Source organism: Saccopteryx bilineata, chromosome 4 (assembly GCF_036850765.1).
Source record: "Saccopteryx bilineata isolate mSacBil1 chromosome 4, mSacBil1_pri_phased_curated, whole genome shotgun sequence".
In the NCBI taxonomy this organism is placed as follows: Eukaryota; Metazoa; Chordata; class Mammalia; order Chiroptera; family Emballonuridae; genus Saccopteryx; species Saccopteryx bilineata.
Window position 1 is genome coordinate 32,134,174 of NC_089493.1, and position 27,140 is coordinate 32,161,313.

General features: G+C 44.6%; 1 protein-coding gene and 1 pseudogene across 7 annotated transcripts in view; one reads left to right on the forward strand and one right to left on the reverse strand.

The window, feature by feature from the left end:
- EXD2 (exonuclease 3'-5' domain containing 2) overlaps nucleotides 1–27,140 on the reverse strand; it is an 88,846-nt gene that overhangs the window by 24,052 nt on the left and 37,654 nt on the right. For all 7 annotated transcript variants that reach the window (XM_066275930.1, XM_066275927.1, XM_066275931.1 and 4 more), the window contains one exon: nucleotides 19,331–19,707. In XM_066275930.1, coding sequence (XP_066132027.1) covers nucleotides 19,331–19,660 — 330 coding nt within the window. In that variant the 5' untranslated portion in view covers nucleotides 19,661–19,707. The remainder of the gene's footprint in view (nucleotides 1–19,330; nucleotides 19,708–27,140) is intronic.
- LOC136333844 (RNA-binding protein FUS pseudogene) lies at nucleotides 9,302–11,573 on the forward strand (annotated as a pseudogene).

Sequence of the window (27,140 nt, forward strand, 5' to 3'; positions counted from 1 at the left end):
TGCTGTGTTATTTTCTGATTTCTATAGCAACTTCTTTGAATTTCCATATATTTTGCCATTAAATAAAATAAACATAACATAACACACTATAACTGCCTATTTGTATCTTCTTTTTTTTTTTCTTTTTTAGAGAGGCAGGGAGAGAGACAGAGAGAGGAACCTCGAGTTGTTCCTGCATGTGCCCTGACCAGGGAATCGAACGGCAACCTCTGCGCTTCCAGATGACACTCCAACCAGCCGAGCCATTCAGCCAGGGCTTAATTTTCTTATTTATTGATTGATTTTTAGAGAGACAGAGAAAGGAAGGAAGAGCGAGGGAGGGGAAAGGGAAGCACTCATTTGTTGTTCCACTCAGTCACGCAATCACCGGTTGCTTCCCAAGTGTACCCTGACCGAGGGCTGAACCCGCAACCATGTCGCTTCAGGGTGACACCCTTAACTGACTGAGCTAAGTGGCCAGGGCCTTGACTTTTAATCATATCACTTCTGCTGGACAACCCTTAGGGGAAAGATGTATCTCTAATTTTAATTTTTTTAAACTTTATTTATTGATTGTAAAGAGAGAAAGAAAAGGGGAGAAAAAAAGAGAGAGAGAAAAATATCAATTTGTTGTTCCACTTATTTATGCTTTCACTGGTTGATTCTTGTAAGTACCCTGACTAGGGATCAAACCTACAACCTTGGCATATTGAGATGATGCTCTAACCCAGTGGTTCCCAAGCCCCGGGCCGCGGACTGGTACTGGTCCGTGGGCCATTTGGTACCGGTCTGCAGAGAAAGAATAAATAACTTACATTATTTCCGTTTTATTTATATTTAAGTCTGAACGATGTTTTATTTTTAAAAAATGACCAGATTCCCTCTGTTACATCCGTCTAAGACTCACTCTTAATGCCTGTCTCGTAAGTTTGACAATTTTATTTAAAAATACCACAGTTTTGCCTGACCTGTGGTGGCGCAGTGGATAAAGCGTCGACCTGGAATGCTGAGGTTGCCGGTTCGAAACCCTGGGCTTGCCTGGTCAAGGCACATATGGGAGTTGATGCTTCCTGCTCTTCCCCCTGTTCTCTATCTCTCCCTCTCTCTCTCTCTCTCCCCTCTCTCTCTAATAAAAATGAATAGATAAAATCTAAAAAAGTAAATTAAAAAAAATTAAAAAAAAAAAAAAAACCACAGTTTTTATGCCGGTCACATAATTTTATTTTGTGCATTTATCCATCCCACCCTAAAGGCCGGTCCGTGAAAATATTTTCTGACATTAAACTGGTCTGTGGCCCAAAAAAGGTTGGGGACCACTGCTCTAACCAACTGAGCTACCCAGCCAAGGTCCCTGATTTTAATCTTTTTTTTTTTTTTTAGACTCAGAGAGAGGGATAGATAGGGACAGACAGGAATGGAGAGAGATGAGAAGCATCAATCATCAGTTTTTCTTTGTGACACCTTAGTTGTTCATTGATTGCTTTCTCATATGTGCCTTGACAGCAGGCCTTCAGCAGACTAAGTAACCACTTGCTCGAGCCAGCAATCTTAGGTCCAAGCTGGTGAGCTTTTTGCTCAAGCCAGATGAGCCCGTGCTCAAGTTGGTGACCTCGGGGTCTTGAACTTGGGTCCTCAGCACCCCAGTCCAATATCCTATCCACTGCGCCACCACCTGGTCAGGCCCTGATTTTAATCTTAAAGGTAGAGAAGACTAGGAATAATATAGGTTTGGGTAGAAAAATAAAGAATTCTATTAGGAACATGTTAAGTTTGAGAGGACTATTAGACATTCAAGGGGAGATGTTAAATAGACAGGTAGATATTAAAGGCTAGAGTTCTACTTTTCAAAACCATCAGCCTATCAATTTTATTTAAAACTATAAAATTAGCCTAACAAGTAACAGCACAGTAGAAAAAGCACTGACCCAGAATACTGGGGTCGTTGGCTCTGAGAGCAGGCTGGTCAGTGTGGGGTCACTGGTTTGAGCAGAGGAGTCATCCCTATGATCCCAAAGCTCACCAGCATGAGCTCAAAGTTCGCCAGCATGAAAAGCCCAAGGTCACTGGCTTGAACAAGGGGAGACTGGCTCAGCCCTGGTCAAGACACATACAAGACGCAATCAATGCACAACTAAAGTGAAAGCAACTATGAGTCAATGATTCTCACTCTCTCTCCTCCTTCCTTTCTCACTCTCAAAAAAAACCCAACAAAACTGCCTGACCAGGCGGTGGCGCAGTGGATGGAGCGTCAGACTGGGATACAGAGGACCCAGGTTCGAGACACCGAGGTCGCCAGCTTGAGCACAGGCTCATCTGGTTTGAGCAAAAAAGCCCACCAGCTTGAACCCAAGGTCGCTGGCTCCAGCAAGGGGTTAGTTACTCGGTCTGCTGAAGGTCCGTGGTCAAGGCACATATGAGAAAGCAATCAATGAACAACTAAGGTGTTGCAACGCGCAATGAAAAACTAATGATTGATGCTTCTCATCTCTCTCTGTTCCTGTCTGTCTGTCCCTGCCTATCCCTCTCTCTGACTCACTCTCTGTCTCTGTAAAAAATAAATTAATTAAAAAAAAACTATAAAATTAGACGAGATCACAAAAATTTTAAATAGACCTATCAGACAACCCAGATTTTTTTTTTAATTTATTATTATTATTATTTTTTTTGTATTTTTCTGAAGCTGGAAACGGGGAGAGACAGTCAGACAGACTCTTGCATGCGCCCAACCGGGATCCACCCAGCACGCACACCAGGGGCGATGCTCTGCCCCTCCGGGGCGTCGCTCTGCCGAGACCAGAGCCACTCTAGCGCCTGGGGCAGAGGCCAAGGAGCCATCCCCAGTGCCCAGGCCATCTTTGCTCTAATGGAGCCTCGGCTGTGGGAGGGGAAGAGAGAGACAGAGAGGAAGGGGGGGGTGGAGAAGCAAATGGGCGCTTCTCCTATGTGCTCTGGCCGGGAATCAAACCTGGGTCCCCCGCACGCCAGGCCGACGCTCTACCGCTGAGCCAACCAGCCAGGGCCTTTTTTTATTTTATTTTATTTTTTTATTTTTTACAGAGACAGAGAGAGAGAGTCAGAGTGAGGGATAGACAGGGACAGACAGACAGGAACGGAGAGATGAGAAGCATCAATCATTAGTTTTTCGTTGCGCATTATGACACCTTAGTTATTCATTGATTGCTTTCTCTTATGTGCCCTGACAGGGGGCCTTCAGCAGACCAAGTAACCCCTTGCTTGAGCCAGCAACCTTGGGTCCAAGCTGGTAAGCTTTGCTCAAACCAGATGAGCTCACGCTCAAGCTGGAGACCTCTGGGTCTCGAACTTGGGTCTTCTGCATCCCAGTCCAATGCTCTATCCACTGCGCCACCGCCTGGTCAGGCCAGACAACTCAGAAACTCCATTTCTGGGTATTTATCCTAAGAAAACAAAAACACTGATTAGAAAAGATATATGCATCACTGTGTTCACTGCAGCATTATTTACAATACAAGTAGATATGAAAAGCTAGTTGTCCATTGATAGATGAATGTTTAAAAATGTGATATATGTGTGAAACACACACACATTATATACACAATGAAATGTACTCAACAATAAAAAAGAATGAAATCTTGACAGTTTTGACAACATGGATGGACCTACAGCAGTGGTCCCCAACCTTTTTTGGGCCACGGACCGGTTTAATGTCAGAAAATATTTTCACTGACCGGCCTTTAGGGTGGGACAGATAAATGTATCACGTGACCGAGACAAGCGTCAGGAGTGAGTCTTAGACGGATGTAACAGAGGGAATCTGGTCATTTTTAAAAAATAAAACATCGTTCAGACTTAAATATAAATAAAACGGAAATAATGTAAGTTATTTATTCTTTCTCTGCGGACTAGTACCAAATGGCCCATGGATCAGTACTGGTCCGCGGCCCAGGTGTTGGGGACCACTGACCTAGAGGGTATTGTGCTGAGTGAAATGAAGTCACAGAAAGACAAATGCTATATGATTTCCCTTCATGAGGAACTTAAAGAAAAAGTAACAAAACAAAAACAGACTCACACAGATACAGTGAACAAACTGATGGTTGCCAGAGGCAGGAGGGGAAAAAGTAAATGGGAATAAGAGCGACAAAATTCCAGTTATAAAATAAATAAGCCATAGAGATGCAGTGTACAGTACAGGGAATGTAATCAATATCATAATAACTTTGCATGGTGACATTGCATATATTTACATATAAATATTGGAACACTATCCTGTAAGCCTGAAATTTTATATATATATATATATATAATGTTGTATGCCGACTATGCTTTTTTTAAAAATGTTATTTATTTAGTTTTTTTTTACAGAGACAGTGAGTCAGAGAGAGGGATAGACAGGGACAGACAGACAGGAACGGAGAGAGATAAGAAGCATCAATCAATAGTTTTTCATTGCGCACTGCAACACCTTAGTTGTTCATTGATTGCTTTCTCATATGTGCCTTGATTGCGGGCCTTCAGCAGACCAACTAACCCCTTGCTGGAGCCAGTGACCTTGGGTTCAAGCTGGTGGGCTTTTGCTCAAACCAGATGAGCCCACGCTCAAGCTGGCAACCTTGGGGTCTCAAACCTGGGTCCTCTGCATCCCAGTCTGACGCTCTATCCACTGTGCCACCCCCTGGTCAGGTGCCAACTATGCTTTAACTAAAAAATTAATAATTGGTCTTCTAAAAAAATAATTAGATAAGATCACTTATAAAAAGAAAAATAATGTAGATTAGAAGACATAAATTGGTGGTGCATGGACCCATCTGCTGACACATAGACATGTTTTTTGTTTTTTTAATATATATATATATTTTTTTCCATTTTTCTGAAGCTGGAAACAGGGAGAGACAGTCAGACAGACTCCCGCATGCGCCCGACCGGGATCCACCCGGCACGCCCACCAGGGGTGACGCTCTGCCCACCAGGGGGCGATGCTCTGCCCATCCTGGGCGTCGCCATGTTGCGACCCTCCTGGGTGTCGCCATGTTGCGACCAGAGCCACTCTAGCGCCTGGGGCAGAGGCCACAGAGCCATCCCCAGCGCCCGGGCCATCTTTGCTCCAATGGAGCCTTGGCTGCGGGAGGGGAAGAGAGAGACAGAGAGGAAGGCGCGGCGGAGGGGTGGAGAAGCAAATGGGCGCTTCTCCTATGTGCCCTGGCCGGGAATCGAACCCGGGTCCTCCGCACGCTAGGCCGATGCTCTACCGCGGAGCCAACCGGCCAGGGCCACATAGACATGTTTAATTTTATTTTTGTCCCCACGTATTTAAACACTTGTGCTAGAATTTTAAAAATTATAGAGTTCACATTTTAAAAAAATCTATATTCCATGTTTCTCTCTAAAAAAACTGAACAATCCAGCAATACTTGGCTTGAAATGTACAGCAGCTTCACCATAATGTCTTCTCAACACTGAAGCCAGCTGTCATTTTCCAGTTATCATTGTATTTGTATACGACTATTTTTCTAATACAAAGAAGTATTTCTCAGGATGACGTCTCTTTCAAAACAAGAAAAATAAAAAAAATAGACCATAGAAGCCTTGTGTTTAAAGAAAAAAGGGAGAAAGCACATTTCTTTGAAATGTAAGAATATTCCTATGCATTCAAAACACAATCACTCTAGGCCCTGGCCGGTTGGCTCAGTGGTAGAGCGTCGGCCTGGCATGCAGGAGTCTTGGGTTCAATTCCCGGCCAGGGCACACAGGAGAAGCGCCCATCTGCTTCTCCACCCTTCCTCCCTCTCCTTCCTCTCTGTCTCTCTCTTCCCCTCCCGTAGCCAGGGCTCCACTGGAGCAGAGATGGCCCGGGCTCTGAGGATGGCTCTGTGGCCTCTGCCTCAGGTGCTAGAATGGCTCTGGTTGCAGCAGAGCAATGCCCCAGATGGGCAGAGCATCGCCCCCTGGTGGGCATGCCGGGTGGATCCCAGTCGGGCGCATGCAGGAGTCTGTCTGACTGCCTTCCCCAACTTCGGAAAAATACAAAAAAAAAAAGCAAACCCAAAAAACAAAAAACAAAAACAAAATACAATCACTCTACATCATTCATGTGCACGTACTGCTTGTAGGCATCCCTGGGGTGGAGAGACGAGAGACTAAGTCTAAGCCATGTCAATATATAGATGTCAGGTAGATTGGGGATCAGAAAAGGAAAAAGAGGAAAGAACAGTACAGTAGGAAAGAGTAAAATATAAACGCATGAAAGCTAAGAAAGAACGTCTTCTGTAGGAATTGTGCAGAAGTTTGTTTTTTTGGGGGGGGGTTTTGTATTTTTTTGAAGCGAGAAGCGGGGGGAGGGGGGAGGCAGAGAGACAGACTCTCACACGCACCCAACCAGGATCCACCCAGCATGCCCACCAGGGGGCGATGCTTGGCCCCTCTGGGGCGTTGCTCCACTGCAATCTGAGCCATTCTAGTGCCTGAGGCAGAGGTCACAGAGCCATCCCCAGCGCCCGGGCCAACCCTGCTCCAATGGAGCCCTGGCTGCGGGAGGGGAAGAGAGAGACAGAGAGAAAGGAAAGGGGGAAGGGTGAATCAGATGGGCTCCTCTCCTGTGTGCCCTGGCCTGGAATCAAACCTGGGACCTCCACACGCCAGGCCGACGCTCTACTGCTGAGCCAACTGGCCAGGGCGCAGAAGTTTTTGAGACCTAGAATAATATAAGTCCAAATAAGTGTCCACTGGATTAGAAAATAAAGCCACCAACTTCAAAGTTTCAATGGAGTAGTACAGTAGGATGTCATTAAAGAGGCTGAAGAATAAATACGGAACAGTAAATTATGCCCAAGAAACTAGAAGAAAAGAAATAATAGCGAAAGAGCAGAAGTCAATGAAATAGAACACACAATAAAGATGATCAACAGACTGATTAGGCAGTGGCGCAGTGGATAGAGTGTTGGATTGAGATGCAGAGGATCCAGGTTTGAAACCCCAAGGTCACCAGCTTAAGCGCGAGCTCATCTGGTTTGAGCAAGCTCACCAGCTTGAGCCCAAGGTCTCTGGCTTGAGCAAGGGGTCACTCACTCTGCTGTAGTCCCCCAGTCAAGGCACATATGAGAAAGCAGTCAATGAACAACTAAGGAGCCGCAACAAAGAATTGATGCTGCTCATCCCTCTCCCTTCCTTTCTGTCCCTATCTGTCCCTCTCTCTGTCTCTCTGTCTCTCTGTCACACACACAAAAATGTCAATGTATTTCATAGCAACAAAATAAAGGAGAAAAACTGCATAGTCATCTCAAGAAACGCAGAAAAAACACTTGATAAAATTTAACCAACTAGAATTTCAATTGTTTTTTGTGAAAAAGAAAAAGACAGAGAGAGGGACAGACAGGCAGGAAGGGAGAAAGATGAGAAGCACCAATTCTTTGTTGCGGCTCCTTAACTGTTCTCTGATTGCTTTTTCATATGTGCATTGACCAGAGGTGGGGGGCTACAGCAGAGCAAGTGACCCCTTGCTCAAGCCAGAGACCTTGGGTTTAAGTCAGCAAACCTGGGCTTCAAGCTAGTGACCTTTGGGCTCAAGCCAGCGACATGGGGTCATGTCTGTGATCCCACCCTCAAGCCAGCAATCCCGCACTCAAGCTGGTGAGCCTGTGCTCAAGCCGGCGACCTTGGTTTTTTGTTTTTGTTTTTTTTAAAGATTTTATTTATTGGCCCTGGCCGGTTGGCTCAGTGATAGAGTGTCGGCCTGGTGTGCAGGAGTCCCAGGTTCAATTCCCAGCCAGGGCACACAGGAGAAGCGCCCATCTGCTTCTCCACCCCTCCCCCTCTCCTTCCTCTCTGTCTCTCTCTTCCCCTCCCGCAGCCGAGGCTCCATTTGAGCAAAGATGGCCTGGGCACTGAGGATGGCTCTGTGGCCTCTGCCTCAGGCACTAGAATGGCTCTGGATGCAACAGAGCATCGCCCCCTGGTGGGCATGCTGGGTAGATCCCGGTTGGGCGCATGCGGCAGTCTGTCTGACTGCCTCCCCGTTTCCAGCTTCGGAAAATGAAAAAAAAAAAAAAAGAGATTTTATTTATTCATTTTAGAGAAGGGGAGAGAGAGTGGGGAGAAGCAGGAAGCATCAACTCCCATATGTGCCTTGACTGGGCAAGGCCAGGGTTTCAAACCGGCGACCTCAGCGTTCAAGGTGGACACTTTATTCACTGCGCCACTACAGGTCAGGCTGACCTTGGGCTTTTGAACCTGGGTCCTCTGCGTCCCTGTCCAATGCTCTATCCACTGTGCCACTGCCTGGTCAGGCTAACCCTATAGAATTTAAAAACCAAAAACCTCTTAACAAACCAAGAATAGAACTGAATGTATTAATCTGGTAAAGGAATCTACAAACAAACCTATTCTGGATACATTTAATACAAAAATGTTGACGGTTGTCATTTAAGATAAGGAGTGAGATGCCCGACCTGTGCTGGCGCAATGGATAGAGCACCGACCTAGAATGCTGAGGTCGCTGGTTTGAAGCCCTGGGCTTGCCCAGTCAAGGCACATATGAGAAGCAACAATTATGAGTTGCTCCTCCACCCTTTCTCTCTCTCTCCTTTCTCAAAGCAATAAATAAAAATTTTTTTTAATTAAAAAAAAAAGATAGAGAGTGAGGCTAGAATGAATACCTATTGTCACCACCTCTACTGAGCAGTATACTGTGATCCTCGCCAGCACATCAAGGCAAGAAAAGAAATAAAATATAGTCTGACCGAGCAGTGGTGCAGTGGATAGAGCGTCGGGATGTGGAGGTCTTAGATTCGAGACCCTGAGGTTGCCAGCTTGAGCACGGGTTCATCTGTTTTGAGCAAAGCTCACCAGCTTGAGCCCAAGGTCGCTGGCTCAAGCGAGGGGTCACTCAGTCTGCTGTAGCCCACACCACTGTCAAGGCACATACGAGAAAGCAATCAATGAACAACTAAGGTGCCGCGACGAAAAATTGATGCTTCTTATCTCGCTCCCTTGCTGTCTGTCCCTCTCTCTGACTCTCTCTGTCTCTGTCACAAAATAAATAAATAAATAAAATTAAAATAAAGAAAATAAATGAGATGTATAAGGACTGGGAAGAAATAAAATTTTCATTTCACAGATGACATAATAGTGTATATATACAGAAACCCAAAAGAAGTGTTTAGTAAGTTTCCTCAATTTTAAGAGAAATATATAAAAATCAATTGCATTTCTATATACCAGAAAGAAACACAAACATTTTAAAGTTTTAATTTATAATAGAATTAAAAACTTGGCTCAGTCCCGATGCGCTGGTGCTCTGTGGTGTTGGAATCTTGTTACCTGTCAGCCTGTGTGCACATGTGCTGACATGGCCTCACATGACTACAGCCAACAAACAACCCAAATCTACAGGCCCTGTGCCGCCCAGCCTGGGCAGGGTTCTTCCCAGCAGAGCAATCTTCCCTATGGACAGTAGTTATGGAGGCTACAGCCAGTCAGGAGACACTTCAGGCTATGGCCAGAGCACCCAGGGTTCTAATGGACAGAGCCAGAACACAAGCTATGGCACTTAGGCAGCTCTCCAGGGATATGGTAGCTCAACTGGTGGCTGTGGTGGTAGCCAGAGTCTCAGTTGTCTTATAGCCAGTGGCCAGCTCCTAGCAGCACCTTGGGAAGTTACAGTAGCAGTGCTCAGAGCGGCTACAGTACTCAAAGCAACAATGGGCAGCCACAAGGTAGGGGCTAGGGTTGGCAGTCTGGATATGGTGGACAACAGTCTAGCTATGGACAGCAGCAAAGTTCCTATAATCCACCTGGCTGGTAGTAGAAACGTCGACTTAGGACACTGAGGTCCCAGGTTCGAAACCCCGAGGTCACTGGCTTGAGCACAGGGTTTCTGGCTTGAGCGCAGGGTTACTGGCTTAAGCGTGGGATCACCAACAGGATCATATGGTTGCTGGCTTGAGCCCAAGGTCACTGGCTTGAAGCCCAAGGTCACTGGCTTGCGCTCAAGGTTGCTGGCTTGAGCAAGGGGTCACTGGCTTGGCTGGAGCCCCACGGTCAAGGCACATATGAGAAAGCAATCAATGAACAACTAAGGTGCCGCAACTATGAGTTGATGCTTCTCATCTCTTTCCCTTCCTGTTAGTCTTTCTCTTCCCTTGGGAAAAAAAAAAAGTTTCTATAATCCCCCTTAGGACTGTGGATAGCAGAAGCAGTACAGCAGTGGCAGTGGAGTGGCAGAGGTAACTCTGGCCAAGGCCGGTCTTCTATGAGTAGGGTGCAGTTATGGCAATCAGGACGAGAGCAGTGGCGGTGACGGTGGCTACAGGGGAGTGCAGCAGGACCGTGGGGGACAAGGCTGGGCTGGTGGTGATGGCTACAATCCCAGCAGTGGTAGCTATGAACCCAGAGGTTGTGGAGGTGGCTGTGAAGGCAGAGGTGGCATGGGTAAAAGTGACCATGGTGGCTTCAATAAATTTGGTAACTGTTGGGACCAAGGATCACATCGTGACTCTAAATAGAATAATTCAGACAACAACACCATCTTTGTGCAAAGCCTGGGCAAGAATGTTACAACTCAGTCTGTGGCAGATTGCTTCAAGCAGATTGGTATTAAGACAAATAGAAAACAGGACAGCCCATGATTAATCTGTACATAGACAGGAAAGCGGGCAAGCTGAAGGGAGAGGCAACCGTACTATTTGATGACCCACTTTCTGATAAAGCAGCTAGTGACTGGTTTAATGGTAAAAGAATTCTCTGGAAATTCTATCAGGGTCTCATGTGCTACTTTTTTTTTTTTTTTTTTTTTTTTACAGAGACAGAGAGAGAGTCAGAGAGAGGGATAGATAGGGACAGACAGACAGAAACGGAGAGTTGAGAAGCATCAATCATTAGTTTTTCGTTGCGCATTGCGACACCTTAGTTGTTCATTGATTGCTTTCTCATATGTGCCTTGACCGTGGGGCTTCAGCAGACCGAGTAACCCCTTGCTCGAGCCAGTGACCTTGGGTCCAAGCTGGTGGGCTTTTGCTCAAACCAGATGAGCCCGCGCTCAAACTGGCGACCTTGGGTCTCGAACCTGGGTCCTTGGCATCCCAGTCCGACGCTCTATCCACTGTGCAACTGCCTGGTCAGGCTCTCATGTGCTACTTGGTGGTGGCAGTGGTTGTGGAGGCCAAGGGTGAGGAGGACCCATGTGCTGTGGAGGCTATGGAGGTGTTGGTAGTGGTTGGCGAGGATTCCCTAGTGGATGTGGTGGTGGTGGAGGGCAGCAGCGAGCTGAGGACTGGAAGTGCCCTCGTCCTACCTGTGAGAACACAAACTTCTCTTGGAGGAATGAATACAACCAGTGTAAGTCCCCTAAACCAGATGGCCCAGGAGTGGGACCAGGAGGCTCTCATATGGTGGTAGCTATGGAGATGATCATAATGGTGGCAGGGAGGCTAGGATAGGGGTGACTATTGAGGCCCTGGTGGGGGCCATGGGGATTTCAAGGGAGAGGGACTGTTGGGGACAGAGGTGACTGGCCCTGGTAAGATGGACTCCACAGGGGTGACCACAGACAGGAGCACAGGGAAGCACCATATTGGTCTGCTTCCTGGGGCCTGGAACAGCTTTTCTTCTACCCAGTGTGACTGTCATTATGCTGGAACCTTCCAACTCCTGATCACCCATGGGTATTTTGTGTTGGGCTATGTAATTGTAACCATATCTCTAGTTCCCATTTAAAACCATCATTTTAGTTAAAAAATAAAAATAAATAAAAAATCAGAGAAACTATAAATATATTGTTAAGATAAATTAAAGATCTAAATATTCTTAGATTAGAAAACTCAATATTATAAAGAAGTCAATTCTCCACAAACTTTTACTGATCCAATGCAACCTTAATCAGATATCAAGATTTCTTTTGTGCCTGACCAGGTGGTGGTGCAGCGGATGGAGCATCGGACTGGGATGCATAGGACCGAGGTTTGAATCCCCGAAGATCGTCAGCCTGAGCACAGCCTCATCCAGCGTGAGCAGAGGTTCATCAGCTTCAGTGTGGGGTCACTGGCTTGAGCACAGGATCATAGACATGACCACATGGTCACTGGCTTGAGTCCAAGACTGCTGGCTTAAGCAAGGGGTCATTTGCCCTGCTGGAGCTCCCCCGGTCAGGGCACATATGAGAAAGCAATCAATGAACAACTAAGGTGCCACAACAAAGAATTGATGCTTCTCATCTCTCTCCCTTCTAGACTATCTGTCCCTCTCTCTGTTCCTGTCTCTCTTGCTAAAAAAAATTTCTTTTGTGAAGAACCTGAAAATCTGATTCTAAAACATATAAGGAAATGCAAAAAAGCCAAGAATATCTAAGACATTCTGGAAAAAGAACACAATAGCAAGCCTTCCTGTTCCAGATATCAAGAGTCATAATAAAGCAACAGTAACCAAGACAGTTTATAATCATTGGTTTAAGAATAGAAAAATAGATCACTACAGAGTCCAGAAACAGATATGCTCACATATGGACACTTGTTTTGTGATAAAGCAGCATTGCAGAGCAGTGAGAAAGGTTTATCTTTTCAATACATGGTGCTAGGACAATTGGATATCCATATGGGGTTAAAAATGAAACTTGGCCCTGGCTGGATAGCTCAGTTGATTAGAGCATCATCTCGAAGCACAGAGGTTGCTGGTTCAATCCTTGATCAGGGCACATACAGGAACAGATTGATGTTCCATCTGGCTGTCTGTCTCTCTCTCTCCCTTCTTCTCTTGCTGAAATCAATAAAAATGAAACTTGACCCTATCTCACATCATATACACACACAAAAAAATCAATTCTAGGACTGTAAATCTAAATGTGCAAGGTTAAAATCACAAAACTTCAAGAAAATAATATAGGAGAATATCTTCATGACTAGGGATACAGTAAGACTTGTTAAACTGCCCTATATAGATCTTCTGATCATTAAAAGACAACCTTAAAAGAATGTAAGGGCTGTATGGGGATAAATGGTGATGGACACAGACTTGATTTGGGGTGATGCACACACGGTACAGTGTACAGATGACATGTTGTAGAACTGTGCACCTAAAACTTGTATAAATTTGTTAAGCAGTGTCACCCCAAGAAATTCAATAAAAAGGAAAATAAAATTTTAAAAAGAATGTAAAGACAATTCCCAGAATAGGTGAAAACATATACATAATACATTTAACTTACAGAGTTCATATCCAGAACATATAAAGAATTCCTATAAATCAGTAAGAAAAAGACAACTCAACAGAAAAAGAGGCGAGACTTACAGATACTTCATAAAAAATATTTAAATGAAAATAAAATATAAAAAGATGCTCAATCTCATTAATAATTAAGGATATGCAAATTAAAACCACAATAAAATATTGCTACACATCCATCATAATGACTGAAATTTAAAAATCTGACAGTACCAAATATTTATGAGGATGTAAGACAAAGCAATTTTTTTAGTGAGAGAGTGAGAGAGGGGGCCAGAGATAGAGTCAAACAGGAACAGAAGGGAGAGAGATGAAAGTATCAACTCATATGCAGCACCTTAGTTATTCATTGATTGCCTTCTCATACGTGCCTTGACCAGGCGGGCTCCTGCTGACCCAGTGACCCCTTGCTCAAGACAGCAACCTTAGGCTCAAGCCAGTGACCTTAGGTTTCAAACCAGCAATCTTTGGGCTTTAAGCCAGTGACCATAGGGTCATGTCTATGACCCCATGCTCAAACTGGCAACCCACACTCATGCCGGTGAGCCCACACTCAAGCTGAATAAGCCCTCACTCAAGCTGGATGAGCCCTTGCTCAAGCCAATAACCTTGAAGTTTTAAGCCTGGGTCCTCACCACCCCAGGCCAACGCCACCACTGTGCCACCTCCTGGCCAGGCAACAAAGCAATTTTTTTTTTTTTTGAGAGAGAGAGGAAAAGGAGTAAAGGACGGGGAGAGAGCTAGAGAGAGAGAGAGAGAGAGAGAGAGAGAGAGAGAAAAGCATCAATTCACCATTGTACTTAGTCGTGTACCCATTGATTCCTTCTCATACGTGCCCTGATCAGGACTCGAACTGGCATCCTCAGGATGGAGTCATCGCCCTTGGGATCGAGCCGGCAACTCAAGGATCCAGATGGCAACTTTAGACTTCAGAATAACACTCTATCCACTATGCCAGCAGTGCTGGGCCAAAGCAATTTTCACATAGTCTTGGTGGGAGGTTAAATAGTAGAACCACTTCCCAAAACAGTAGAAAACAAGCTGCACAGCCTGACCACTCTCTGGAGGTGGAGAGGGCAGTGCCCTGGCCTGTTTGAGTTTGGGGCTGCAGCAGGAGCAACACAGGCCAGAGCCTACTGAGTTCTCTGGGGAGAGAAAGTGGGCCACTCCTCAAGAGAGGAAAGCTTTCTGTCTGGCTCCCAACTCTGTGGCTCCCCATCCCAAGGCAGGGCCTCTATGCCCTGCTTTACTGTATCTCCTTCCCTCTCCTACAACCCTTATCACTGAGCTTCCATGACATCCTCAGGGTCCCCCCTCTCCTCCTTACTTTTTTTTTCTTTTTTCTTCTTTTTCCAAGTGAGAGGAAGGGAGATAGAGGGACAAATTCCCGCATGTGACCCAACCAGGATCCACCTGGCAATACCCGTCTGGGGGCCAATGCTTGAGTACCAAGCTATTTTTAGCACCTGAGGCTAACATACTTGGACCAGCTGAGCTATCCTTAGCAGCCAGGGCCACACTTGAACCAAAAGAGCCACTAGCTGTGGGAGGGGAAGAGGGAGAGCAGGGGGAGAGGAAGAGGGAGAGGAAGAGGGAGAGAAGCAAATGGTTGCTTCTCCTGTGTGCCCTGACAGGGAATCAAACCTGGGACATCCATATGCTGGGCCAACACTCTAACCAGTGAGACACCAGCCAGGGACCTAACAGGAATATTAAAATACATAGTGAAAGACAAATAAAGTGGATTTTGGATTATTTGCCTATTTAACTTTTCCATACATCTGCTGCAGTAATTAAACCCTGTTATTATTAAGTCAATAGCTGTTACTAACTATTCACTTCAGAATACCTTGCTGTTCTATAATTATACTTCATTGGTTAAAATAACTAAGGTATTTGCCAAATGTAAATTTCTCAAATCTACTAAAGCTGTTTACTAATGTTTTCTTCTATTGGTGGTAGTGAAAATATTTCCAAAATTGATATAGAAATATTTACATATTTACATAGAAATATGTAAATATTTCTATAAGAATATAATTTCTTTCTCTTTTTTTTTTCAACAGAGACAGAAGAGGGACAGAAAGGGACAGACAGACAGGAAGGGAGAGAGATGAGAAGCGTCAATTCTTTATTGCGGCACCTTAGTTGTTTCATTGATTGCTTTCTCATATTGCCTTGACTGGAGGGCTACAGCAGAGTGGGTGACCCTTGCTCAAGCCACAGACCTTGGGCTCAAGCCAGTGACCTTGGGCTTCAAGCCAGCGATCTTTGGGCTCAAGCCAGCGATCATGGGGTCATGTCTATGATCCCACGCTCAAGCCAGTGACCCCATGCTCAAGCCAGATGAGCCTGCACTCAAGCTGGCGACCTTGGGATTTCGAATCTGGGTCCTCTGCATCCCCGTCTGATGCTCTATCCACTGTGCCACTGCCTGGTCGGGCAGAATATAATTTCTTATATAGAATAAAGTAAAAGTACCCAATTCTTTCTTGATAGCCCCAGGTTATAGGTATAAACAACTACTAATATTGCTGTTAAAGAAATACACGCAGAAGCTAACATGTAAGGCCTGTATGACCACTAAGTTTTTCCTGCACTGTCAGGTGTTCTCTTCTTGGTCATCATTACATCGGCATCTCAGAGTCACTCCTACCAATTTTTTTTTTTAATTTTTATTTATTTATTTATTTTTTACAGAGACAGAGAGTGAGTCAGAGAGAGGGACAGACAGGGACAAACAGATAGGAATGGAGAGAGATGAGAAGCATCAATCATTAGTTTTTCATTGCGCGTTGCAACACCATAGTTGTTCATTGATTGCTTTCTCATATGTGCCTTGACCGCGGGCCTTCAGCAGACCGAGTAACCCCATGCTGGAGCCAGCGACTTTGGGTTCAAGCTGGTGGGCTTTTCCTGAAACCAGATGAGCCCGCACTCAAGCTGGCGACCTCGGGGTCTCGAACCCGGGTCCTCTGCATCCCAGTCCCACGCTCTATCCACTGTGCCACCGCCTGGTCAGGCCCTACCAATTTTTTTTAAAGACTTTATTTATTCATTTGAGAAAGAGAGAGCAAGAGAGAGAGAGAGAGAAACAGAGAGAGAGAGAGAAGGGGAAAGAGAAGGAAGCATCAACTCCTATATGTGTCTTGACCAGGCAAGTGCCAGGTTTCAAACTGGCGACCTCAGAGTTCTAGGTCGATGCTTTATCCACTGCGCCACCACAGGTCAGGTCCACTCCTACCAACTTTGATAAGATTTTGTGGCAGCTATTCTGCTTAGGGCCTCTTTTGATTACATCTCTTGGTTCTTGGCTGTGTTCCAAATATCCAGAAGACAAATATCAGAGATTCTTAGCAAGGTATTACACTGAATCAATGAGATAACTCTGAGTTATTTGTATTTCTGTAATATCTTCTGTTTCAAGGAGATTAAAGTTCACCCTTTGAATCAGAATGACAGAAGAGTAGGTGTGCCATATTACCATCATTACAACTATGCAACGGCTCGCCAAAGTTAAGAGCCATTAGAGAAATTAAGCAGATGGTGAAGAAACCCTGGGCTCAGCCCTGGCTGGCTAGCTCGGTTGGTTAGACATCATCCTGATAAGCGAAGGTTGCTGGGCTTGATCCCCAGTCTGGACACATACAGAAACAGATTGATGTTTCTGTCTCTCTCTTCCTCACTCTCTAAAATCAATTTAAAAAAATATTTTTTTTTTAAATAGAAAGCCCTGGGCTCAAATGCTAGTTACTAACGTTGTGGCCTTGGGCAAGTAACTAACCCTTTCTTTATGCCTCCACTTCCTATCTGTAAAGGTGAGGATAATAACAGTACCTCCCTACATAGGATTATTAGAAGAATCTAAATTAAATCAGAGGATCAAACAAAACAGCATAGTACCTGGCTTAGAGTAAACTATATTTCAAATTTTAACTATTATCTTTTAAAATCCTGACTTGTATAATAATTCTCATTTTAATAGACTTCCTTAATGAACTTCTCCATGGCATCCTTATGAAAATATTATTAAAATATTAATAGTGGCCCTGGCCGGTTGGCTCAGCGGTAGAGCATCAGCCTGGCGTGCAGGGGACCCGGGTTCGATTCCCGGCCAGGGCACATAGGAGAAGCGCCCATTTGCTTCTCCACCCCCACCTCCTCCTTCCTCTCTGTCTCTCTCTTCCCCTCCCGCAGCCAAGGCTCCATTGGAGCAAGGATGGCCCGGGCACTGGGGATGGCTCCTTGGCCTCTGCCCCAAGCGCTAGAGTGGCTCTGGTCACAGCAGAGCGATGCTCCAGAGGGGCAGAGCATCGCCCTTTGGTGGGCAGAGCGTCGCCCCTGGTGGGTGTGCCGGGTGGATCCCGGTCGGGCGCATGCGGGAATCTGTCTGACTGTCTTTCCCCGTTTCCAGCTTCAGAAAAATACAAAAAAAAAAAGCCCCTCCCAAAATATATTAATAGTGGCCCTGGCCAGTTGGCTCAGTGGTAGAGCATCGGCCTGGTGTGCAGGAGTCCCGGGTTCAATTTCCGGCCAGGGCACACAGGAGAAGTGCCCATCTGTTTCTCCACCCCTCCCCCTCTCCTTCCTCTCTGTCTCTCTCTTCCCCTCCCACAGCCAAGGCTCCATTGGAGCAAAGTTGGCCCAGGCGCTGCGGATGGCTCTATGGCCTCTGCCTCAGGCGCTAGAATGGCTCTGGTCGCAACAGAGCGACTCCCCAGATGGGCAGAGCACCACCGCCCCCCCCATGGGCAGAGTATCGCCCCCTGGTGGGCATGTCGGGCGCATGCGGGAATCTGTCTGCCTCCCCGTTTCCAACTTCAGAAAAATACAAAAAAAAAATTAAATAAAAAATAATAGTAGCTAGCTTTTAATAGTCACTTATTATATGTTAAAATGGTGCTAAAGCCTTTTTTTTCCCCATGCTTTTCAGCAACTGTTTACTTAATACATTCTGCTCCTGGGAGATGCTACCACACAGTCCCAAAAGGCAAACCAACTCTTGCAAAAGCCACCATGGCAGCTCCAAAGCCTAGCTGTTGCCTGCTGACTTTTGAAATCTGTGCATCCGATTCTAGGGAACACTGCAGGCGAGTAAAATTCCAGTCACAGGACTGAGGAAGAGCTGTTTCTAGGAACATCTGGTATGAAAGAGGAAGGAGATGTGGGGCCAAGGGAATAAGTCCATTCATTCATTCCACTGAGTCTGATGCAGGCTTCTTTTCCTCCACCAAGGAAAAAGTTTCCCAACTTTTCCAAGCACAATCCTTGATGAGTTAATCACGGAAGCCCTCTGTATGGTGGTGACACAAAAAGAAAGGTCACAGAGTAAGAAAGAAGTGAAGAGAAAAGAACATGTTAGTGAGAGGAAAGAGTAAGTTCAAAGGCTGTGATGTGGAAGAAGAGCCAGTGTGGCTGGAAAGCAGGAGAGAAGGGAGGGAGAGCTAGGCCGCCAACGCCCTCAGAGAGGCAACCCGGATCCTTAGAAAAGCCTGGGCAGTGGCGGCATTGCATCCCTACCACAATCAAGTGCACTGGGGCTCAGACTTACTTCAGTGGCATGTCCAAGTTCACAGAATGATAACTGGTAACAATGGAACTCATCCGCACCTGCCTGACTCCAGAACCTGTGACTATGAGCCCTCCCCTATCCTGAGAAGCAGCTTCTCCTGCCAAAATCTACTTATCAGTGAGTTGAGAACAAGCTAATTCTTCTTTTTTGTTTGTTTGTTTGTTTGTTTGTTTTTTACAGGGACAGAGAGAGTCAGGGAGTGGGATAGATAGGGACAGACAGACAGGAACAGAGAGAGATGAGAAGCATCAATCATCAGTTTTTTGTTGCAGCATCTTAGTTGTTCATTGATTGCTTTCTCATATGTGCCTTGACCGAGAGGCTTCAGCAGACCGAGTAACCCCTTGCTCAAGCCAGCGACCTTGGGTCCAAGCTGGTGAGCTTTTTGCTCAAGCCAGATGAGCCTGTGCTCACTCTGGTGACCTTGGGCTCTCGAACCTGGGTCCTTCCGCATCCCAGTCCGACGCTTTATCCACTGCGCCACCACCTGGTCAGGCGCTAATTCTTCTTTAATCTCATCTTTTACCTAACTATTCAAGGTCCCAAGATGGAAAAGCAAAATATTTGTTTTATTTTTATTTTTTAACTTACCCACTCACAGTCGATTCCAAGTACTGGAAAATTTGCTAATTCACTCCTAAGCAAGGGTTCAATTTGATCCCACTCTGCCGCCTGAGACACAGTCACCACCTTTGCTTCAAGAATCCTCTCCTCCCATGAGGCTCTGGGGGCACTGGAGTGCAGCTGGTCCTCTTGGGGAGGGGGCAGCTCTCTCCCGCCCTGGGCTTGCTGTTGCTGCTGCGGCTGCTGGATCCCACGACTCCTACTCCTCCGGCGCCGGATGCCTTTCCAGAGGACAAACCCCCCGACTGCCACACCCAGAAGTGTGGTCACTGTCCAAGCCACCAAGTGTTTAGACATCTTCAACTTTGCTGTTGTTTAGGAAAGCATGTCACTCTTCCCACAATCTGCAAAACAAATGGTAACAATATATTTACACATAGAATTAAAACCTATATGGAAACAAGTTTCCCCTAAAACATGTTCCATTTATAATCCCCTGCCTACAAACTAAAAAACTGCCACAAATTTCCACATGGAACAGTGATATTTTAATTTTTTAGGTGTATACATTCTCTACTCCACCTCTAACTCCATTCCCACCCAAGAAAACCTTCCTGCCCTCTACCAGCTGCCCAGGGCTCTCTTAATCATACACATCATATCAACTAAAACAGAATAAGCTAGACTCTCGTTTCTACTTGCTGATATGTTAGCGAATAACTTTTTGTTGATGGATTTCTTCAAGGTGTTTATACTTTGAACCTACAATCTCTAAAAAGTGAACAGAAATTTCTGCTTTTCAATAAAAATCTAATCATCAGCAAGTTGGTGGGTTATATTTCACTTCTGTGGAAGGTGTGAGCAATGGGGAACAAAGCAAACGTGGATCTTCCTGCTTCAGAAATCTCAGTTGTTTTCCATAGAAACAGACTCAGCTGCCTGACCAGGCAGTGGTGCAGTGGACTGAGCGTCAGACTGGGATGCAGAGGACCTAGGTTTGAAACCCTGAGGCCACCAGTTTGAGAGTGGGCTCATCCAGCTTGAGCGCGGGGTCGCTGGCTCAAGCATGGAATCATAGACATGACCCCATGATCGCTGCCTTGAGCCCAAAGGTCACTGGCTTGAAGCCCAAGGTCACTGGCTTGAGCCCAAGGTTGCTGGCTTGAGCAAGGGGTCGTTTGCTCTGCTGTAGCCTTCCAGTCAAGGCATATATGAGAAAGCAATCACTGAAGAACTAAGGAGCCACAACAAAGAATTGATGCTTCTCATCTCTCTTCATTTCTGTCTGTCTGTCCCTATCTGTCCCTCTCTGTCTCTCTCTCTCTCACACACACACAGAAACAGACTCAGCTATTGAGGTAAGCTAGGGTGGTGTACAAAGGGAAGAGGGGACTCCAAAAGGAAAAGGATGGAACCTTCAGAGAGACCCAAGATGCTCAGGAGGAGGTTGTAAACTGAAATGTCCACAGGGTCGAGACAGGATCATGTACACAAGTAAAGCCAGCCAAGCAAAAGAAAACTGACAGACACCCATTAAATGTGGTCACGTGCTGCATCTCGACATTTTGGTCAGTGATGAACTACATGTACAATGGCGGTCCCATAAGATAATTAAAAATTCCTATTGCCTAGTGACATTGTAGCCATCATAATGTCATGGCACAACACATTACAGTGGATTGGTACCAAAGTACTCACGTGTTTGTGGTGACACTGGTGTAAACACATCTACTGCTGCTGGTCACAGAAAAGTACAGCACATACAATTATGTACAGTACATAATACTTGATGTAACAAACAACTACGCCACTGGTTTATGTATTTAGTATACTATACTTTCTATTATTATTTTATACTATGTTCTATTTATTTAAAAAAGTTTGCTATAAAACACTATGCCGTGTTGTGCCAGCAGCAGCCTCATACATCGTGAGTTTATTATATCTCTTGATTACCATCACTTTGTCTTGTACTTGATTTAATCTCGTGTTGTTTGGTACAGTAACAGGCTGCAGAGGTTTGTAATCTAGGAGTAATAGGCTTTGCCATATACCAGTGGTCCCCTACCTTTTTTGGGTCATGGACCGGTTTAATGGCAGAAAATATTTTCACGGACCGGCCTTTAGGGTGGGATGGATAAATGCACAAAATAAAATTATGCGACCGGCGTAAAAACTCGTATTTTTAAATATAATTGTCAAACTTACGAGACAAGCCTCAAGAGTGAGTCTTAGATGGATGTAACAGAGGGAATCTGGTCATTTTTTAAAAATAAAACATCGTTCAGACTTAAATATAAATAAAACGGAAATAATGTTATTTATTCTTTCTCTGTGGATTGGTACCAAATGGCCCACAGACCGGTACCAGTCCGCGGCCTGGAACAATCCACATTTGCTTTGTTCCCCATTGCTCACACCTTCCACAGAAGTGAAAAATAACCCACCAGCTTGCTGATGATTAGATTTTTATTGAAAAGCAGAAATTTCTGTTCACTTGGTTTAAAGTACAAACACCTTGAAGAGATCCATCAACAAAAAGTTATTCGCTAACATATCAGTAAGTAGAAGAGAGATTCTAGCTTATTCTGTTTTAGTTGATATGATGTGTATGATTAAGAGAGCCCTGGGCAGCTGGTAGAGGGCAGGGGGGTTTTCTTGGGTGGGAATGGAATTAGAGGGGTTGGGGACCACTGCCATATACCATTTAGGTTGTGTAAGTGCACTGTGATGCTGACACACCATGAAATCATGTAACACACATTTCTCAGAACATATCTCCATTAAGTGGTGCATAACTGTATGTAGGAATAGTGGTTACCTAAGGGTAGTAGGATTAGAAACAATTATTACAAGTAATAATTATGAATAATATTTTAATTCTATGCAAGTTTTATATATTCATAATTAGAAAAATACAAGTGTTTAAAATGGTACTTTATTAGAGATAGGCAAAATATCCCACTTAACATTTAAGAAATATGATTATGATCCTGAAATAAATCATATTCAATGAATTAAATAAGTATGTTAAAGTGTTCAGAGAGCCATATAAAGTACAGGATAACAATATGGGCCTTAGAGTTACACCCTGGGTTCAAATCCAGCCTCTGCTACTTGCTAGCTATATAAACTTAGGCAATTCACTGAACTTCTCTAAGCCTGAGTCCTCATTGGTAAAATGGGAAAGATAGTTCCTGCCAGGTACAATCATTGTGAAGCTTAAGTAAGATGGTCAATATACTTCACTCAACATATTGGCTAACACATTCGTGTTCGGTAAATGTTAGTTATTACTACTACTGGGGTTCTATAAGTCACTGACCTTCTATTAGAGAAAAACAAAGAATCACAGTGTCAAAATTTAGGAGCCAAATTAAGCTCTTACACAATTCAAGAATCCTTTCCACAGTAATCCTGACAGATCTCTATCTGGTCTCTGACCTGATCTCTACCTGAATTCTAGGAACAGAGTTCATTACCTTAAGAGGCGTTTTTGTTGAAAAATCCTTATAGTCGGTAAAAGTTTGCTACATAGAAATTGCTCTCTTTGATGCTCAGTCTGACCTCTGAAATGGCAAAAGTGTTTACTCCCTCCTGAAAGCTTGTGAAATATGTGAAGATAGCTCTTACGACTCCCCTTATACATTCTACTTAACCAAACCAGTCTTCCTATGACTGAGTTTATAGAAGGCCACTCACCACTGTGGCCACATCCTTCTGAAGAGCCCCATGTTTGTCAACGTATCGTTAAAAATGTGACACCAGGTCTGGATTAGATATTTGAGACGTGATTGGTGTGGGCTATATTGATACTATTATCTATTTTACCTATACTTTATTAATGCTGTATGAAATATGCTTTTGAGTAGTGGAATCACACTAATGGGCCATATAAAGCTGTGGTAAATTAAAATTCACTGACACCAAATTGAGTTCCCCATTTTATATATTTGTAGTTTATATTTTGCATTTAAATCTAAACCTTTACAAACTTTCTTCTAAGTTTCATCTTGTTTTTCAACCAAATGTTTCATTCTTTGAGACAAGATTTGCATCTTTTTTTTTTTTGACAGAGACAGAGAGAGAATCAGAGAGAGGGACAGACAGGAAGGGAGAGAGGTGAGAAGCATCAGTTCTTCATTGTGGAATCTTAGTTGTTCATTGATTGCTTTCTCATATATGCCTTGACCAGGGGGCTACAGCAGAGTGAGTGACCCCCTTGCTCAAGCCAGTAACCTTGGGCTCAAGCCAGTGACCTCAGGGTTTCAAACTTGGGTCCTCTGCATCCCAGTCCAACGCTCTATCCACTGCACCATTGCCTGGTCAGGCACAAACTTGCATCTTGATTTGTGCCTTCCTTCTCAATTTAAACATGACTTTGTATAGGAAAGTAAATTTTTGTTTTCAAAGAAAATATTTTCTAATGTGTTTTAATTCATTTTAAAATTTATTTCTGCATTTCATACTATCACCACATCTAATACTATTAAAATGAGGTTAAGTTAAATTATAAAAAGATGACCCTGGCCAGTTGGTTCAGTGGTAGAGTGTCAGTCGGCCATGTGGATGTCCTGAGTTTGATTCCTGGTCAGGGCACACAGGAGAAGCAACCATCTGCTTCTCCACCCCTCCCCTTCTCCTTCTCTCTCTCTATTCCCCTTCTGCAGCCATGGCTCCATTGGTTCGAACAAGTAGGCCTCAGGCGCTGGAGATGGCTCCCTGGCCTCCATCTCAAGTGCTGAAAATAGCTCAGTTGTGAGGATGGCCCCAGATGGGCAAAGCATGAACCCCAGACAGGGGCTGCCGGGTGGATTCCAGTCGGGGCACATGTGGGAGTCTGGTTCTCTATCTCTCCTCCTCTCACTTGGAAAAGAAGAAAAAAAATTAGAGGCCCTAGCTGTTTGACTCAGTGGTAGAGTGTTGGCCTGGCGTGTGGATGTCTCAGGTTCAATTTCCAGTCGGGGCACACAGGAGAAGCACCCACCTGCTTCTCCACCCCTTCCCCTCTCACTTCTCTCTCTCTCTTTCCCCCTCCTGCAGCCATGGCTTGATTGGAACAAGCTGGCCCTGGTGCTAAGGATGGCTCCACGGCCTCCACCTTAGGCACTAGGGAGAGCTCGGTTGCTGAGCAACAGAGCAATGCCCCAGATGGGCAGAGCATCATCCCCTAATGGGCTTACTGAGTAGATCCTGGTCGGGGTACATGTGAGAGTCTGTCTCTCTGCCTCCCCTCTTATCACTAAATTTAAAAAAAATTAGGAAAACATTAAGAAACAAATTATTGATTTGCTTTCACTGAGAAGGGCTCCTTCAGCTATGGAGTTCCCAGGCACACAGTCAGGTTCCTGACTTATTCTTTACCATGTGTGGCCCGTGGAAAAAGCCTCACAGAAAAATTGCATATGAGGAAATTCTTGGCAACATTCAAAAAATTTATTAATTCATTTTTTAAATTTTTATTTTATTTATTCATTTTAGAGAGGAGAGAGAGGGACAGAGAGAAAGAGAGAAAGAGAGAGAGAGAGAGAGACAGGGGGGAGGAGCAGGAAGCATCAACTCCCATATGTGCCTTGACCAGGCAAGCCCAGGGTTTCGAGCCGGCGACCTCAGCATTTCCAGGTCGACGCTTTATCCACTGCGCCACCACAGGCCAGGCTTTATTAATTCATTTTTATATGGAGAGGTTTTGTGTAGGTTTTCTCCAGCCACAGGGCTCATTCAGCAAACATGGAAGTAGCACTCAATAAACCAGACCTTATGCTAGACTCTGGGTAAAAAGAGTTAAAAGGCACAATTTGCTTTTAAAAATTCAGAAAAGAAGAAATAACATGTAATCAACAAGTTACAATACAGTGAGATAACATCAACAACAGAAGCAAACACACAAGTACAGGGAGGGAAAAGAGGAAAGAGTGAGGTTATTACTTAGAAAAATGCTGCTGAGAGGAACACCTGAGTATTGAAAGGTGAGCAAAAGGTCTCCAGGTACACAAGGCAGCTAGGAGCGGGGCCCCACAGGCAGAGAGCAGTATGTGCAAGGGTACAAAAGGCATGAGCATCGTGGTACAGGTGGGAAAGTCCAAGCAGATTTAACATGTACTGGGAGTGTAAAACAGCGAATTTTGAAGACCTACTAAGAAAAGAAGTAAAAATATCTTAATAATTTCTATATTGATTTTTTACACTTGATCTTAGCCAAGAAGCAATCATACTGATTTTTTAAGGTGACTTTTTTTTTGGTGAGAAGAGGGGAGATAGTGAGGCAGACTCCCGCATGCACCCCAGGATTCACCTGGCAAGCTCTGTCTGGGGCCGATGCTCCAGTACCAAGCTATTTTTATGTCTGTGGCTGACGCGCTTAGACCAACCAAGCTATCCTCAGTGCTCGGAGAAGAGGAAGGGAACGGGGATAGGGCTGGGGAGAGAAGCAGATGGTTGCTTCTCCTGTGTGCCCTGACCAGGAATCGAACCCAGGACGTCCATATGCCTGGCCGACACTCTTTCCACTGAGCCAACAGCCAGGGCTTAAAGTGACCATATTCTAGTAAAAAATATGTAACACAAAATTTACCATTTTAAGTATTTTTAAGTGTACAATTCAGTCACATTAACTACATTCACAATGTTGTGCAGGCAGTACCACTACTATGCATTTCCAGAACTTCCTTGTCCTAAACAGAAACTCTGTACACATTAAACCACCTCCCACTCCCGTAATCTCTGTTGTACTTTCTATCTTTATGAATTCCATATTGACTTTTTATATCTATGCTGATCTTGGATATAAGGGTTAAATAAAACATCTTATTAAAGTTCACCTTGTTTCTTTTTGTATTTTTAATGTAACTACTAGAAAACTTTATTTATGGGGTTCATATTATATTTCTACTGGACAGTGCTAGGCTAAAGCATAATGTGCAAGTAAGGAAACAGAGATGGTGCTGGAAAGAGAAGATACAGGTCAAGTCATGAGGGGCTTATATTACCCCCTAAGACAAAACTTTATAGGCAACAGAGCCAATAACAGACTAATAAGATGTGACAGGATCAGATTCATATAGATATTTTTTAAAGGGATTTATTTTATTTTATATTTTTATATTTTTATTTATTCACTTTTAGAGAGAAAGGGGAGAGAGAGAGAGAGAGAGAGGGAGGGAGAGAGAGAGAGGAAAGAGATAGAGAGAACAGGGGGAGGGGCAGGAAGCATCAACTCCCATATGTGCCTTGACCAGGCAAGCCCAGGGTTTCGAACCGGCGATCTCAGCTTCCCAGGTCGATGTTTAATCCATTGTGCCACCACAGGTCAGGCCAGACTCATATTTTAAAGAGCACGATATGGCAGTGTGTGTGCCAGACTGGAGGGCAAGGCTAGAAACAGAGGCACCCATTAGAGGACTCACAACAGTAGAGCCAAGATGGAAGAATATCCAAATCCAGGCAAAAGAAGACAAAATGAATAAGAACCATGGTTCCTAACAGAATGGCTATTCACTCTTTTAAAACTGCACAAAACAACAATGACATATACACAAACCAGGTATAAACTGAACAAGAAATGTGCAAAATCAATATGAAGAAAAATAGAAAACTTTACTGAAGATACAGCAAAAGACTGAAAAAACAGACATATTATAACAACCTCACTTATAGAGCACAGATCATGTGCCAGTTAGGGGTCTCCAAACTTTTTACACAGGGGGCCAGTTCACTGTCCCTCAGACCATTGGAAGGCTGACAAATACAGTGGTCCTCTCACTGACCACCAATGAAAGAGGTGCCCCTTCCAAAAGTGTAGTAGGGGCTGGATAAATGGCCTCAGGGGGCCGCATTT